Source organism: Heterodontus francisci, chromosome 5 (genome assembly GCF_036365525.1).
Source record: "Heterodontus francisci isolate sHetFra1 chromosome 5, sHetFra1.hap1, whole genome shotgun sequence".
In the NCBI taxonomy this organism is placed as follows: domain Eukaryota; kingdom Metazoa; phylum Chordata; class Chondrichthyes; order Heterodontiformes; family Heterodontidae; genus Heterodontus; species Heterodontus francisci.
Genome location: NC_090375.1, coordinates 178,356,429 through 178,372,438, shown reverse-complemented (window position 1 = coordinate 178,372,438; position 16,010 = coordinate 178,356,429). Strand labels below are relative to the sequence as shown.

At 39.5% G+C, this 16,010-nt stretch overlaps 1 protein-coding gene across 17 annotated transcripts in view; it reads right to left on the bottom strand.

Annotated features, from left to right (window-relative positions):
* Positions 1 to 16,010, bottom strand: part of LOC137370159 (CYFIP-related Rac1 interactor B) — a 235,911-nt gene that overhangs the window by 12,560 nt on the left and 207,341 nt on the right. For all 17 annotated transcript variants that reach the window (XM_068032426.1, XM_068032411.1, XM_068032415.1 and 14 more), the window contains 6 exons: positions 12,760 to 12,896; positions 11,470 to 11,547; positions 6,982 to 7,098; positions 6,494 to 6,573; positions 4,659 to 4,785; positions 4,331 to 4,401 (listed from right to left, as the gene is read on the bottom strand). In XM_068032426.1, coding sequence (XP_067888527.1) covers positions 4,331 to 4,401; positions 4,659 to 4,785; positions 6,494 to 6,573; positions 6,982 to 7,098; positions 11,470 to 11,547; positions 12,760 to 12,896 — 610 coding nt within the window. The remainder of the gene's footprint in view (positions 1 to 4,330; positions 4,402 to 4,658; positions 4,786 to 6,493; positions 6,574 to 6,981; positions 7,099 to 11,469; positions 11,548 to 12,759; positions 12,897 to 16,010) is intronic.

Below are 16,010 nucleotides of genomic sequence, written 5' to 3'. Positions count from 1 at the left end.
CAATTATACAGGCCTTGGTAAGGCCACACCTGGAATATTGTGTGCAGTTTTGGTCTCCTTATCTGAGGAAGGATATTCTTGCTATAGAGGGAGCACAGCAAAGGTTTACCAGACTGATTCCTGGGATGGCGGGACTGACGTATGAGGAGAGATTGAGTCGGTTAGGATTATATTCACTGGAGTTCAGAAGAGTGAGGGGGGATCTCATAGAAACCGATAAAATTCTAACAGGACTTGACAGGGTAGATGCAGGAAGGATGTTCCCGATGGTGGGGGAGTCCAGACCCAGGAGTCATAGTCTAAGGATACGGGGTAAACCTTTCAGGACTGAGATGAGAAGAAATTTCTTCACCCAGAGAGTGGTGAGCTTGTGGAATTCGCTACCACAGAAAGCAGTTGAGGCCAAAACATTGTATGTTTTCAAGAAGGAGTTAGATATAGCTCTTGGGTCTAAAGGGATCAAAGGGTATGGGGCAAAAGCGGGAACAGGTTACCTAGTTAGATGATCAACTATGATCATAATGAATGGTGGAGCAGGTTCGAAGGGCCGAATGGCCTACTCCTGCTCCTATTTTCTATGTTTAACCAAGTAAGGCTCTGAAGCCCCATGGTTGCCATTCGTCATCAGTTAAATCGGACCCAGTGAATAAAATTGCTATCAATTGTGCACTTAAATACCTTAATTGCCTTCTCGCCACATGGATGAGCAAAGTCCACCCTCCACGTTGGCCGCCGACAGTAAAATGCAGAAGAGACGTCCTTTGTCCTGATTTTGTGCACCCCGCCCCACCATTCTCTGTTCCAATTTCCATCGGTCCCTTAAAAGTCAGCCCCAAAGCTGCAAACAGTTCAATTCAGCCTGAAATAGTTGCCAGGGAGAGAGATGGAATTGGTGGCTAGAGAACAGAGTTTGTGGCAGGGACTGAAGACAATGGATTCAGCCTTCCCAATATTTAATTGGAGGAAATTTCTGCTTACCCATTACTGGATGTCAGACATGTTGTCTGACAATTTAGAGGCAGTGCAGGGGTCGAGAGGTGCTGGTGAGGTACAGCTGGGTGTCATCAGAGTACATGTGGAAACCGACGCTGTGTTTTCGGTTGATGGCGCCAAGCGTGAGTACGTAGATGAGAAATAGGAGAGCACCAAAGATAGATCCTTGGGTTCATTAGAGATAAAAGTGAGGAAATGGGAAGAGAAACCATTGTAGGTGATTCTTTAGCTGTGACTGGATAGCTAAAAATGGAACCAATGAACGAGCTGGACAGTCATGGAAGGGCATTGGAGGAGAATGGTGTGATGAACCATGTCAAAGGCTGCAGACTGGTCATGAAAGACGAGGAGGAATAGTTCATCTTTCTCACAGTCACACAGGATCTCACTTGTGACTTTGATAAGAGCCATTTTGGTACTAGGAACATAGCAGCAGGAGCAGGCCATTCAGCCCATCGAGCCTGCTCCGCCATTCAATACAATGATGGCTGATCATCCACTTCAATGCATTTCTCCCACACTATCCTCATATCCCCCATGTCATTTGTATTTACTAATTTGTCAATCTCTGCTTTAAGCATACTCAATGACTAAGCTTCCACAGCCCTCTGGGGTAGAGAATTCCAAAGATTCACAACGCTCTGAGTAAAAAAATTTCTCCTCATCTCTGTCCTAAGTGGGTTCCCCCTTATTTTGAAATTGTGTCCCCTGGTTCTAGACTCCCCGACCAGGGAAAACATCTTAGCTGCATCTACCCTGTCTATTCCTTTAAGTATTTTTTAGGTTTGAATGAGATCACCTCTCATTCTTCGAAACCCTAGAGAATACAGGCCCAGTTTCACCAATCTCTCTTCATAGGACAGTCCCGCCATCCCGGGAACAAGTCTGGTCTGGTGAACCTTCATTGCACTTCCTTTATGGCAATAATATCCGTCCTAAGGGGATCAAAATTGAACACACTACTCCAGGTTCGGTCTAACAATTGAAGCAAGACTTCACTACTCCTGTACTCTCACTCTCTTGCCATAAAGGCTAACATACCATTAGCCTTCTTAATTGCTTGCTACACCTGCATGTTAGCTTTCAGTGACTTATTGACAAGAACACCCAGGTCCCTTTGCACATCTACACTTTCTCATCTCTTACCATTTAAGAAATATTCTGCACATCTATTCCTCTTACCAAAGTGGATAACCTCACATTTTTCCACATTATATTCCATCTGCCACATTCTTGCCCACTCACTAAGTCTATCCAAATCCCCTTGAAGCTGCTTTGCATCTTCCTCACAGCACACATTCCCACCTAGTTTTGTGTCATCCGTGAACTTGGAAATACTACATTTGGTCCCCACATCCAAATCTTTGATATTTATTGTGAACAGCTGGGGCCCAAGCACTGATCCCTGCGGTACCCCACGAGTCACAACCAGCCAATGCGAGAATGACCCGTTTATTCTTACTCTGTTTTCTGCCTGTTAACCAATCCTTAATCCATGCCGCTATATTATCTCCTATCCCATGTGCTTTAATTTTGCTAACCAACCTCCTGTGGGGGACTTTATCAAAGGTCTTTTGAAAATTCAAGTATACCACGTCCACCAACTCCCCTTTATCAATTCTGTTACTAACATCCTCAAAAAACTGCAACAGGTTCGTCAAACATGATTTCCCATTCATAAATCCATGTTGACTATGCCCAATCAGATTATTATCCAAGCGTCCATTTATCACATCCTTTAGAACAGATTCTAGCATTTTCCCAATGACTGATGTAAGGCTAAGAGGTCTGTAATTCCCTGTTTCCTCTCTCCCTCCAGTCTCAAATAGTGGGGTGACATTTGCGACCTTCCAATCTGCAGGAAATGCTCCAGAATCTATAGGATTTTGGAAGATAATCACCAATGCATCCACTATCTCCATAGCTATCTCTTTCAACACTCTGGGATGTAGAATATCAGGTCCTGGGGGCTTATCAACCTTCAGCCCCATTAATTTCTCCAATATAACCTTCTTACTAATACCAATTTCCTTCAAATCCTCATTCCTCCTAATCCCTTGCATCTCTAATTCTGGTACTGTGGCAGAAATCGGATTGGAGGGATTCAAACATGGAGCTGCGTGAAAGATGGGCATTGATTTGGGAGGTGACAGTATGTTCAAGGACTTGAGAGGTTAGGGATGTTAGAGATGGAGCAGTAGTTTCAATGACGAAGGAATCAAGGGGTGTTTTTTCAGGAGAGGGGTAATGTTGGCATATTTGAAGGAGAAGGGGACAGTACCTGTGAGGAGAGAGAACCGTTAACAATGTCAACTAACATGAAAGCCAAGTTGAGTGGTCAGCAGTTTAGTGGTAATAGGGTTGAGGTACCAGGAGATGGGTCTTAGAGATAACACAAGAGGAGATAGGTGAGAAAGAAAAAGATGCGAGTTCATGCTAGAGCAGGGGACAACTGTAGAGAAGGTTGGACTTGATGGGCTAGGGGAAGGAGAAGTGGCAGACGCAGCTGATCAAATGGTCTTAATCTTAGTGACAAAGAAGTGCATGAACTCCTCGTACATGTTGGAAGTGTGGGTGGAGGAGACAGGGGAAAGGGGTTTAAGAAGACTGTTTGTAGTAGAAAGAGGGCTCGGTTATCTTTGTATTCCAGGATCTTCCTGGAATAGTGAGCAGTTTTGGCAAACAAGAGCAGGACTAGATAGTGCTTTATGCTGACCAACCGGATCTGGCAGTAAACAGTTAAACCAGTTGTCTGCCATATCCATTCAAGCCTGCGTACCCGGACTTAAGGGAGCAGAGATGAGGGCCGGGGGTTGGGGGGGAACCGTCGGATAAGAGAGAGAGTAATGGTTTTAACGGGTACTGGGGAATCTAAGGTGGAGATAAGGTTGTGGTTGAGGAGATTGGTAGATGTAGAAATGTCGCAGTGGGCCAAAGACAAGACAGTTGAGATTTTGAAAGTGCTGTTGTGAGTGAATTAGGAGAGAATTTTTTCCAGAGACAAACACAGGAGGTGGTAAGGTTAAGAGGGGGAAGGGAGATATGGGTGGAGAGTGACACAAAGGATCAAGGATTGCCTCATCTGTGATTGATGGGATTTGCATGGCCCCATGAGTAGGCAAGGTCAAGAGGGTAGCCGTGAATATGCTATGTGATATGCTGGGTTTTATAAAAATGTATTAAACTGTAAATTATTATTCTGCAATTTGGTTGTTTGAAAATACTATATATCAGTAGTAAATATTCAAACCCTTTACAAAGTGAGTCAGTCTGCAAATCATATCATTTACTTCTGAACACGAAAGTTCCAACAAATTTCACAATTGTTTTTAATTACCTGAGAGCATTCAGAAGGCCTTCTACACTATTTGGCGGCTGATCCTTTAGGACTTTTATGCAACCTTTCATCTGTAGGAAAAATTGAACAGGAGTAATATTAATTTTCACAGATACATCTATATATACACCAATATTTAAGCCTAGTTTTACTATTGCAACTTATTTGGAATGTATCTTTTATTAGTTGAGAAGGAATAATTTGCCTACTAAGCTGGCACTCACGTTGTAGAGAACATTCCCAAATACAAATGCTTTATTAATGCTTGAAAATAATAGCTTCAAAACATAATGGCAGCATAGTTAGATGCAATGCACAATAAACTCACATCAATTTTGGATGTTTTGGCAAATGCCCCAACTGGATGCACATGGTCATAAAGAATGATGACTCCCACCATCACCCTCAGACAAAATGATACTGTTTCTTCACTTGCAAATCTGCTCCTGTATTCACTACAAATGGAAAAAAATACACCAGACATTAATTTCACCTTTTTTTTGAACAAACTTAACATATCAACTTAATCACAAATTATGGAAATGTTTTCAGCTAATTACCTTGCATATCCAATTACTTTATCTCACAAGTTGGGCCAGCCTGGACTGGATCAGGCTAGCTAGTATACCAAATCAAACACCAGTAGGTATGTAAGAATTGCTCAAGCATTATAATTTCCATCATGAAAACATGGAGTGTGGTAAAGTTTGACTGCATCAAGAATTTGCTTAGATTTATTCACTAAATGTATTTCACACTTCAAAAGTAGCTTTCAAAGGCAAAATGATTGAAAAAAAAAACTTTCCTTTGAACAGTATAATTTGATAAGCAGAAACTTAGAATCTGTGGGTCAATGCAAGAAGATAAAACATACGAGGGAATTTTCTGACTGGAGGCTAGTAGGGCTCATCACTGACAAGTGAGCTTCTACCAGAGCTCCTCTCCTGGTAGCAATTTATATATTCAAAATTTTTCCACAGTAATATTGTGGGTTTTTTAAATCCTGAAATGAGAAATACTCCCAGTAGACAGCAGTGAGACAAGCAGCCCACCAGTGAATTATAACCTGGATAGTAAAACCCCATAATGAAGAAAGGTTCTTTCATGGAGTCCTGCCCTGCATACAGTGATGTCATATTTGCTAAATTTTGGTTTAACAGTTTGAATTTTTCATAAGCACAAATCAGTGTCCAAAAATTTACATGACCTGTATTTACATAGCACCTTTCACAACCTCAGGACAACCCAAAATGCTTTGCAGCTAAGGGAGTACTTTTGAACTGTAGTCACTGTTATGATGTAGGAAATTCGGCAGCCAATTTGCAACATTCCTACATAGAATCCTTCAAACATAGACAGAATGGACCAAATCTTCCTGAAAAAATACCAGTGTGTTTATGACACATGCCTTTATTAATGTGCAAATCAGCCAGCAAAGGCAGGTGATTAAGAGATACGCCAGGAGTTGGGAATCCCCAAAACCTGCTGGTCGATTTCTGTCCCTTCACCATTTCACTCACACAAACAGCATCTCGATCTTAGCCTCCCCTTAAATGTTAAGCATTTGCTGGATTTGCACATCAGTTGCCTATTAAGCTCTCTGGAGAACATTAGTACTCAATTAACAGAGTAAGTATCCTTTTAATGAAGTGATAATTGCGAATGACTACCAATCAATCTCTGCAGCTCAGAAAGGCAATAACTTAAACTATTGAGCCTCATTCCTGCATGTAGCAAATTGTTAACAGGTTTTAAAAATTTCAAATGTAATCTGTTTTCTTCCATTTTCTTTGTCTCTTTTCTGTTTTTCTCAATCCTATCTTTCTTTCCCTGTTTATTTCTCTTTGTACCCGATTCTACTAATTTACCCTCCTCCTCCATCATTCCTCGATTTCTTTCTCACTCCTTAAATTTCATTGGTTAAAGAGGTGTACTGTTGGTCCCGCTGTCCACTAAGATCCTAGATGCCCCGCTGCCCTCACCACACTATCAGCTTGCACTTCCAGCAAGTTATAACGCAAAGTATATTTGAGCTGAAGGGTGTAGGAAAATGTCTAACAAATGCTGCATGCTATGAGATGCCCCAATCCAGCAAGATTTGGCTACATATCTTGAATACTTTATCCCTCAAACTACAAAGAAGAATCATTATGTCCTACTCACGGTGTCTCTAGCATAACTCTGCATACACTTGCCATAGTGCTTAAGCAGTCAGTGGTGTTTTCTATGGGTAAAGACTTGTTCTACAAAAGGGATAAAGAGGGGGAGAAGCATTATTAGTCATTTAAATTAATACAATATAATCAATAGGTGAATACTCTAAAGTACAGTGTGTAATTTAATGAATTTGAGTATTTAAGCCAATGAACAGAATGTAGAATCTTTGGAATTCTCTACCCCAGAGGGCTGTGGAAGCTTAGTCATTGAGTATGTTTAAAGTAGAGATTGACAGACTTTTAAATACCAATAACATAAAGGGATATGGGGATAGTGTGAAAAAAAGGCACTGAAGTGGATGATCAGCCATGATTCTATTGAATGGTGGAGCAGGCTCGATGGGCTGAATGGCCTTCTCCTGCTCCTATGTTCCAAGAACAGAATGCCTTATTCTTTACTTGAACTGTGCACAAATCAGGATACATTATACTTACATCCGAAACAAATTTTGTTGTGGCATCACTCAAGGTTTTCAGCATTGGTGTTGCTTCAGCATAAAACAGGGACATTCTATTGGCCAATTCATTATTTACTTCATTTTCTCCTTCTGCCTATTTATAAGGAATAGGAATCAGATATTAACATTTCAGCAATATTAGTTCTTAATCCTCATTACTGTATAAGCTGAGTTTTATGTGAAAGTACCAATGATGTTCTAAAACATAAGAATCACAAAACTCCAATGCAACATTTATTATCCTCTAAAACTCCCCCATTTATAGGATTCATAAAAATTTGTACATCTGACTCCAAACTGAAGAGATCAGTCTTTAAGCCAGTGCTCAGAGGCAACTCAAATAATCTAAAAATAAATTCTGAAATGTGACTGTTACCTGGCATTTTTCCTTAGAAAACGCTGGGACTATTCAATTCAAAATAAAGATGTAAAGAGTAGATATACCCATTTTCCAAATCTGAGATGTCATAAAATTGCTACCAAGGCCAATAATATCACAAATAACGCAGCAGTGTCAATCAACAATGTAGAAAGTAGAATATTTCTCTCCATGTAGTTGTTGCTCTGGTTATCTAAAACTAATATCTAATCATCTAGTTGAAAGGTATCTACACATTTTCAGTTAGTTGAATACAATAGAAATGGGGCTTATGGTTTGGGGCATGTGTACTGTTGCAGGACACAACCATCAGTGTGCTAAGCATAACAAAACAAAATGAAAGTAAAGTTGGTGCTTGACCTGCATTAGTCAGATCCACAAAAGCTACTGTGACTATTTCTCATGCTTATTAAATTGACACTGAATGGGTCCATTATAGCCTCACACAAATTGTGTCATGCAATGATTATCAGAGAAAGCAAACAATAATTTAACAACAGAGGTGTACAGAAGGACAAGAAGAGGGCGAGGAAAGTAGGCTGCACAAAAATAAACACTAAACTAACAAACTGCGTGTAAAATCAGCCAAAGCCCTATATAATTTTTAGCAAGACCTCCTTATCCTGCAACCCCTTGCAATAAAGGCTAACATACTATTTGCTTTCCTAATTATTTGCTGTACCTGCATGTTAAGTTTCTGTGATTTGTGTGCAAAGACACCCAAATCCCTCTGAATCCTAACATTTATTAGTCTCTCACCTTTTAAAAAGTATTCTGCTTTTTCACTCTTCCTACCAAAGTGGATCATTTCACACTTCCCCACATTATACTCCACCTGCCAAATTCTTGCCCAATCAGTTTATATCCCTTTACAGCCTCTTTACATCTTATTTTCTCACATAGCTTTGTATCATCAGAAAATCTGGATATTGTGATGGAGTCCTCGTGTGCAGACTGCGTTGCATGCAACTGACCTGTTGGGTGCTACGACTTTGGATTCAAAGTGTTTTTTTTTAGACAGACCCTGATTTGAAAATGAAACTAAAAGCCTCCATGTTCTGGGAGGTCAAAATCAGGTTAAACAAAGAAAGAGTTTTTTTTTTAACCAGAGATATGTGATTGGAGCTTGGGTTTCAGGTTTACAAGACTATCTTGCAGAGTGGATGCCAGCTGCAAAGATGGGGGTTGTTTTTATAAGTTTCCCAGAACTGCTGAACTGTGTTACCACCTAGGTGGGAGGAGTGCACTGTTTATTTTAGTCGTCTCCACAGGTCACAACATATATTTACATTTTTCCCAACTTACCGATACAATCAATCATAGACTCTTATTTGTATCCCAGAATAAAACACACCAACCAGGTTTCTTTAATAAACAACAAAATTATCAGTTTATTAAAAAACATGTCAACCAGCAATGAAGCAAAGCATAAACACACAGATCGAAATATAAAAGTTCCCTTTTTACCTTAGCGCCACACACACACACATATACCCTGGTTAACTGAAAAAATAAAGAGATTTACTCTTTAGAACTCGATTACAAAAAAAGAGCAAAAAAATGTCAGCAAAATACTTGCTAATTCTTGAAGAAAAAAATATGAAAAGATGTCAGAAGTACTTTTTAGTTTGGCGTCCCAAATATGTATAGACGGCAGTCACTGGGATCCTCCTAGAACAGTTCTTGACAGGTGATGTTGAAGATCAGTTTGAGCAGGCTTTCCAGGGAAAATGCAGCGACAGGGTTTCAGGCAGTTTCCTACACTTGCTTCTTAGCTTCTCAAGAGATGGAAAACTGGCAGGCTTTTTCAAAGAGCTGGAACAGACTGAGCTGTGGTTTTGCTCCATTGGCAAGTTTTCTCCAACTGTCTTTTCAAACCATTGTCCATATCTCAACTCACTGACCAAAGTGAAACCGTAAAGAATATCACAAGAGGCAAGCCTCCTGACCCTTATAAATCTTGACCTGTCGCTTCTCTGCTGACATCTTTACCCAAGTCAAAAACAACCCCTGCTGGATAATTATTTGAAAACAGGTGCCTTCCAATAACTGTTTACAGTCCAAACCCCTCAGTGACCCTTGTAAAAAAAAAAAAAATCCATGGACTCCTTTTCACTTTTAAACCATAAATCTTCGAAATTTAACATAAAAATGGAAGCACTCATAACAACTGAAACAAGCTGGGAGCTGTCAGTTTTTAAGAAAACAAGCTCTTTGAATTGGAACCGGTTTTCTGGGAGCTGACCCTTGGAAAATACAATTGTTACCATTGTTTTCAGTGCCTTAAAGAGTTATATAAGGTGAGACCAGGGAAGCTACACCACCAGGACTGTTGTGAGCAAAACCACAGAAGTTCCAGAAGGGTGCGCTGTTTTGTTGGAGACAGTATCGGGGGGGTCTTGGATTGCAGAGAAACTGCCATCGAGTGTAAACCGGCGTTTGCATCTTGGAGATCTACTTGAAAAATGCAAAGACCTGAAGGACTTTGTGATGGTTCGACAACATCCTGCTGATAGGACTGCCAAAAGGCTTGTCAGATATATCCTTGTTGCATCTGATAGTCAATTAACTGTGATTTAACTGTTAGTTCATGATTAATTTATGTTGGTTTTGGTTTGAATGTTAAAGTAACATTTATAAAAGTAAAATCTTGTCCGTTTGATTTTTGTTTCCAAAATTGGGGTCAGTCAGTGGATTTGATTCTTTGGATTTATTGGTGGTCTCCACATTGTTATGAAAGTGCTTCCATTTTTAATTTTTTTTGAGGACTTGTGTTTAAAATAGAAAAGATTCCATGGATTTATTTTTTTTTAAAACAAGGGTCACAGAGGTCCTGTTTGAAAACAACCTTTACTGGAAGTCACATGCCTTAAGCTCAATAAACAACACAAACCTTGGTGACTTGGAGAAGATGTTTACAGAGAAGTGTTATGTCAAGATTTATGATGGTCGGGGGTTTCGCCTTTAGGATATTGTTTTGACTTTCTGGTTGGGGTGTGGACTGTTTTGAGTAGTTGGAGGTCAGCCTTCCAAGAGAGAAACACCCAGCTCATCTCTTTCTTCACTTCTCTGAAAAGCCCCGAGAGTGCAGTGTGCGTGTGAGCTAAAACCCGATGCCACATTTCTCCTGAGACACTCCTGGAGATTAATTCTTGGCGCTGCCAAAGTGAAAGAAAGATTGATGTGCTTGTCCTAGATCTGTCAGAATGACGAGTACGATTTGGAATGTTGCTGTGAATGATGTAAACCACTTCGGGAGAAACAGAACCAGATTTATCTAGGAAAGAAAACCACTCAGGCCATAGTAGCAAATTGGATGATAGTTGTGTGCTTAGAGATAGAACATGTAGTTTTGCCACATAGTATTGCATCATTACACCTACAGAAAGTCTCAGAAGGAAGTTACGAATAAACAACTTAAAAACGCACAATGACTTGATTAAATAATCATGCAGGTTGAGCATGACACTATACTATGTCAGCGTACAACACAATTCCTAGAGAGTTTTACATTTTGTTTACAACATCTTGCATTGTGTGTGCCTTTAATGTGCTAAAAAGTCCTAAGGCACTTCATGAGGGTTAGCAAACAAAATTTGACATATTTTGACAAAATACGATATTAGGACATGTGACCAAAAGCTTGATCAAGAAGGTAGATTTTAAAGAGCATGCTAAAGGAGGGGAGCGGATTACAACAACAGAGGCGGAATTCCAGAGCTCAGGGTCTAGGCAGCTGAAGGCACAGCCATCAATAGAGGAGAATGTTTTGCATTTCAAGTTGCAATGTTAGCACAATTCTCAACATAGTCCCAACCTGGCCTTTAAAAAAATCAACTAACACCAAGTTGGCTGTGAAAGTAGTGCCATTATTTACAAAATCATCTATGAATGTATACATGTGCCAACAAATAACACTTTGCCTTGGCAGAAAACATCAACTTGCCAATTATGCAGTTCAGTAAATTATAACTTGACACCAAAATACTGAGTTCATTTTCACACCACATTTTGAGCTATTTACATCCTTCAAAATGATGTATAAATAATTGAAAACAACTGCCAAAAAAAAAAAAATCTACTTACTGGAACATTATTGATCCTCATACGACTTAAAGTTCTCCTGTAGTAGCTGAAGTCATTCTGTATAGCAGGATTGGTCATCTGTAGAATAAATGAAATTAACTATGCAATATATTAATTTAATAGAGTGTAAGCTCCAAAAGTATTACCAGGAACATTACTGAATTACTGAATGTTTCTAATGAAATGTGGTTGTTACTTCCATGAATGTCCAAGTAGTGAATGGTCATAGTTCTGATGAAAGGTCATCCACCTGAAGCATTAACTCGGTTTCTCTCTCCATAGCTGCTGCCAGACCTGCTGAGTATTTCCAGCATTTGGTCTTTACTTCAAATTTCCAGCATCTGCAGTATTTTGCTTTTGTATTAAAAATCATTAGAAAATCTTGGCTGATATCACTAATACTTTGCAAAATACAGCTGTGGAATTGTGGAAAATAAGTGCATTTTATAGTATCTGCGTGATGCTATGAAATTCCATTAACTGAATAGCATTCGAAAGACTTCCTTTTTTGTCCCTCCTTCCACATGTTTACATCTCTCCAATTTTGATAGTACACATATGCGGATGTCCACAAAAACAGAGGATAACAAAGCTAAATTCAATACTTTCTAGTTTGTATCTGATCTCGCTCTTCCACACAAAGGCAAATGGAACACAGAAGCTATCCTTAGTATACTTAGAATAAAAGATTTCTACAACCCACCACAAAACAGACACACCAACATAGAGGCAACAAGGTTGAGTTGCACAATATTTGGATTATTCAAGGCGTATATAATAAAATAGCTTTTCTGTTCTTTTAGTAGCAAAGTATGAGCTCTGGTACTGTTAAAATAAAAGGTAATCATCAGACTGGCCAAGCTGAGTCTAAGTAGCTGTTGAAACTTTGTCCAATGGTAATTTAAGCAGCCAAAAAGTTGAGAATATTTAGTCTCCAATTAAGGGCATACACCATCTGTTTCTTCCCCAGTGTATTTTAGATTCTACTGAAACCCAAATATCTGCCAACAAGAGCAAAGAGTTTCTGCTTCTGCACTTGCTTTGACCAGCAACTTGGAGGTTACAGAAACTTGCTGATTTTTCCCAACCGCTTTGACGGGAGACACTGCTGCCTCTACACAGAGCTTCTACGCTCAGCATAACACAGATCAAGAATCAAGTGGCATGAGGTTGGGGAGAGAAGTGAGGGGAGTAGAAAAAAGAAATTAAGCATGAGCCTACCCATTCCACAGCACGCTACTGCTTCAGCATGCAATGCCAACATACCACTACAAAATCACTTTTGCTTACCTTAAGTTCGTCAAACCGTAGAGTGAAATGAAGGATCTCGGCAAACTGCTTGGCAAGAGCCTGCTCTCGCTCAAGATGTTGTGTGGGACTGTATGGCGTGCTCGTCAGTGCTCCCAACAAGCCATGCAACGCTGCTTCTATCATTAAAAAAAGCTTGGATTATTTTTCATTAATACAAGGATTATTTACATTATACAAAACAAATGGCGTGTTGAACGAGCAGGAATTAATTCCTGCAGATGTCAGTAGCTGAATTAGAAAAGATTTCCCTCCATGCTGAAGCCTGCAAATACTATCAGTGAGCAATATACAATTTCTAAACTAATTAAAGCACTGGGGTTAAGATCTCATTCTTTGATCAATTTGCCTACTATTTAGTGTGCACACTTTGAATTAGTACCACATCACAATAGTGCATATTAAATATATACATATTGTGCTATAAATCTAAATTGGTATGACTTGCAAACGAAAATCATGTTGAGTTTTGTTGTGGAAAAAGTAGGGGTATTTCATCTTATGCTCACTGTGTAGTGAAGCCTGGTTTCAAGGATATTCCAATATGCATTGAGAAGAATCACCATAACAGCATCTCCTGTGGAATCCAATGCTTATTTATGCAATATCACACATTTTTATTTAGCTCACAGCATCTCTTAAAGAATAATATAGGATATATAGAATAATATAGAAGCACTAATATAGAAGTTCTCTGATGGAGTTATCTGCAGCACAGAATTAGCTAGCCAAGAAGACTTGTCAGCCGGTAAGCACAAAGCTCTTTCCTGGACAGAACTCCTGTTGGAGCTAGGCAATACAAACAAGTTGCTACCTGGCTGAATCAAATACAGAAGCTCTCAAGTTCAGACTGAGATCTCCAAAGAACCCAAGCAACTTTTTTAAACCAAACTTTTGGCACTGCACTGAAGTTACACCCCATGCAATGTTAAACCCAACTAGTGCAAGACTGTCTTCTCCCAGGTCTCATACCATTGGGCTCCAGAGTCAGATCAGCCACCAACTCTGGAAATATATAATCAATATTATAAAGTCCTTGTACAACATTAAATTTTGGTAACTTTGGATGTACACCTGATAGAAGCAAACTGTAAACGACATATGAAAGCATAATTCGTAAAGTTTTAGCACAATACAGTTTCTAGGCTTCAACACAACAGTACTCACAAATATGCTGATAAAGGATGAGAAATGTGTATGGTGTCCTGTACTATACTGAGGTTTGTCTGTGTAATCATGGCTTTGCCACTTCTGTATGTAATTGAAGAAAATCAACTTGAGGGTCGATGCACATTATCCTGTTATTCTATATATAGCGCATTGCAGCTCATGCCTCTTCTTAAGTTCAACTTTATTTTACAGCGACCTTAATTAAATTAGTTTAACTTCCTATAGTGCAATTTTGACCTCAAAAATTTTCTCCAAAATTTCACAACTATTGGTCTGTTGTAATATCTATATTAAACAGATTAACCACTGTATAATATTTATATTTTGTTTATACATTACTTTCATTTATCAACTGTAAAGATTGTCTTCCGTTTTCACTGCAGAGGCAGACTAAAATATGATCATTTCCTGCTACAACATTCTAAACATTATATTGTTTAATGCCTAAAATTGCAGAAAATTTTAAGAACATAAGAAATAGGAGAAGTAGACCATATGGCCCAACGAGCCTGCTCCACCATTCAAAATGATCATGGCTGATCTTAGGATTCAACTCCACTTTCCCACCCGCTTAAGACAAAAGTTAAATACTCGTATGCTGGTATCCCAGAATGTAATTATAGATGCATTTTGTGCTCTGAATATAAAACCCATTAAATATTAAAGTCAGTAGGCAAGTCAATAAATTGTATGCAATATTCATTAAGCCTGTAGATGGCACTTAAATGAATATTTGGAATATTAAATATCATATAACATTAGGTATAATACTACCAAAAATAGAATTCTGCTGATTTGCATCTGCATATCCTTTTACTTCATGGCCACCAGGTGGCTCTACAGCAATATGTTTTCAATCTTAGTAAGAGGAAAAAAGTTCACCACGACTGAGGGCCACAACGACACTGCAACTTCCGGTGACCTCACATACGCCAAAACCCGGAAGTTGTGTTGTGCCGCAATGGACTCCAAAAGAGCCCACACTGATGGTCCCGCCATTCCAATGCTTACAGCGGCAGGGATCAGTAGAGAGAGAATTTTGCCTATTTGCCCACAACTTGCATGGACTTTTATGTGCTAAGAATTAGGACTGAAAATCACAGGCGTAAGTCATAGGAACATAGGACCTAGGAGCAAGAGTAGACCATTCGGCCCTTCGAGCCTGCTCTGCCATTTGATAAGATCATGGCTGATCTGGTTGTGGTCTCAACTCCATTTTCCTGTCTGCCCCCCATAACCCTCGGCTCCCTTGTCTATCAAAAATCTATCTAACTCAGCCTTGAATAAATTCAATGACCCAGCCTCCACTGCTTTCTGGGAAAGAGAATTGCACAGACCAACGAGCCTTTGAGAAAAAAAAATTCTCCTCATCTCCATCTTAAAAGGGAGACCTCTTATTCTTGAGCTGTGTCCCCTAGTTCTACTCTCCTCTACAAGGGGAACCATCCTCCCGGTGTCCACCCTATCAAGTCCACTTCAGGATCTGTGTTTCAAATAAGGTCACCTTTCATTCTTCTAAACTCCAACGGGTATAGGCCGAATCTGTTCAACCATTCTTCATAAGATATGCCTTTCATTCCAGGAATCAGTCAAGTGAACCTTTGCTGAATTGCTCTAACGCAATTATATCATTTTTCAAATAAAGAAACCAAAATTGTACACAGTACCACAGATGTGGTCTCACCATGGTCCTGTACAGCCGTAGTAAAACTTCCCTACTTTTTAATACTCAACTCCCCTTGCAATAAACGACAACATTCTATTTGCCTTCCTAATCACTTGCTGTACCTGCATACTAACCTTTTGCGATTCTTGTACCAGGACACCCAGATCCCTCTGTACCACCGAGTTCTGCAATCTCTCTCCATTTAAATAGCATACAGATTTTCTGTTTTCCAGCCAAAACGGACAAGTTTGCATTTTCCCACATTATACTCCATCTGCAAAATTTTTAATTTAGCCTATCTATATCCTTTTGCAGACTCTTTACCTCCCCTTGACAACTTTACTTTCCTTCCTATCTTGGTGTCATCGGCAAATTTAGCTACCATACATTCGGTCCC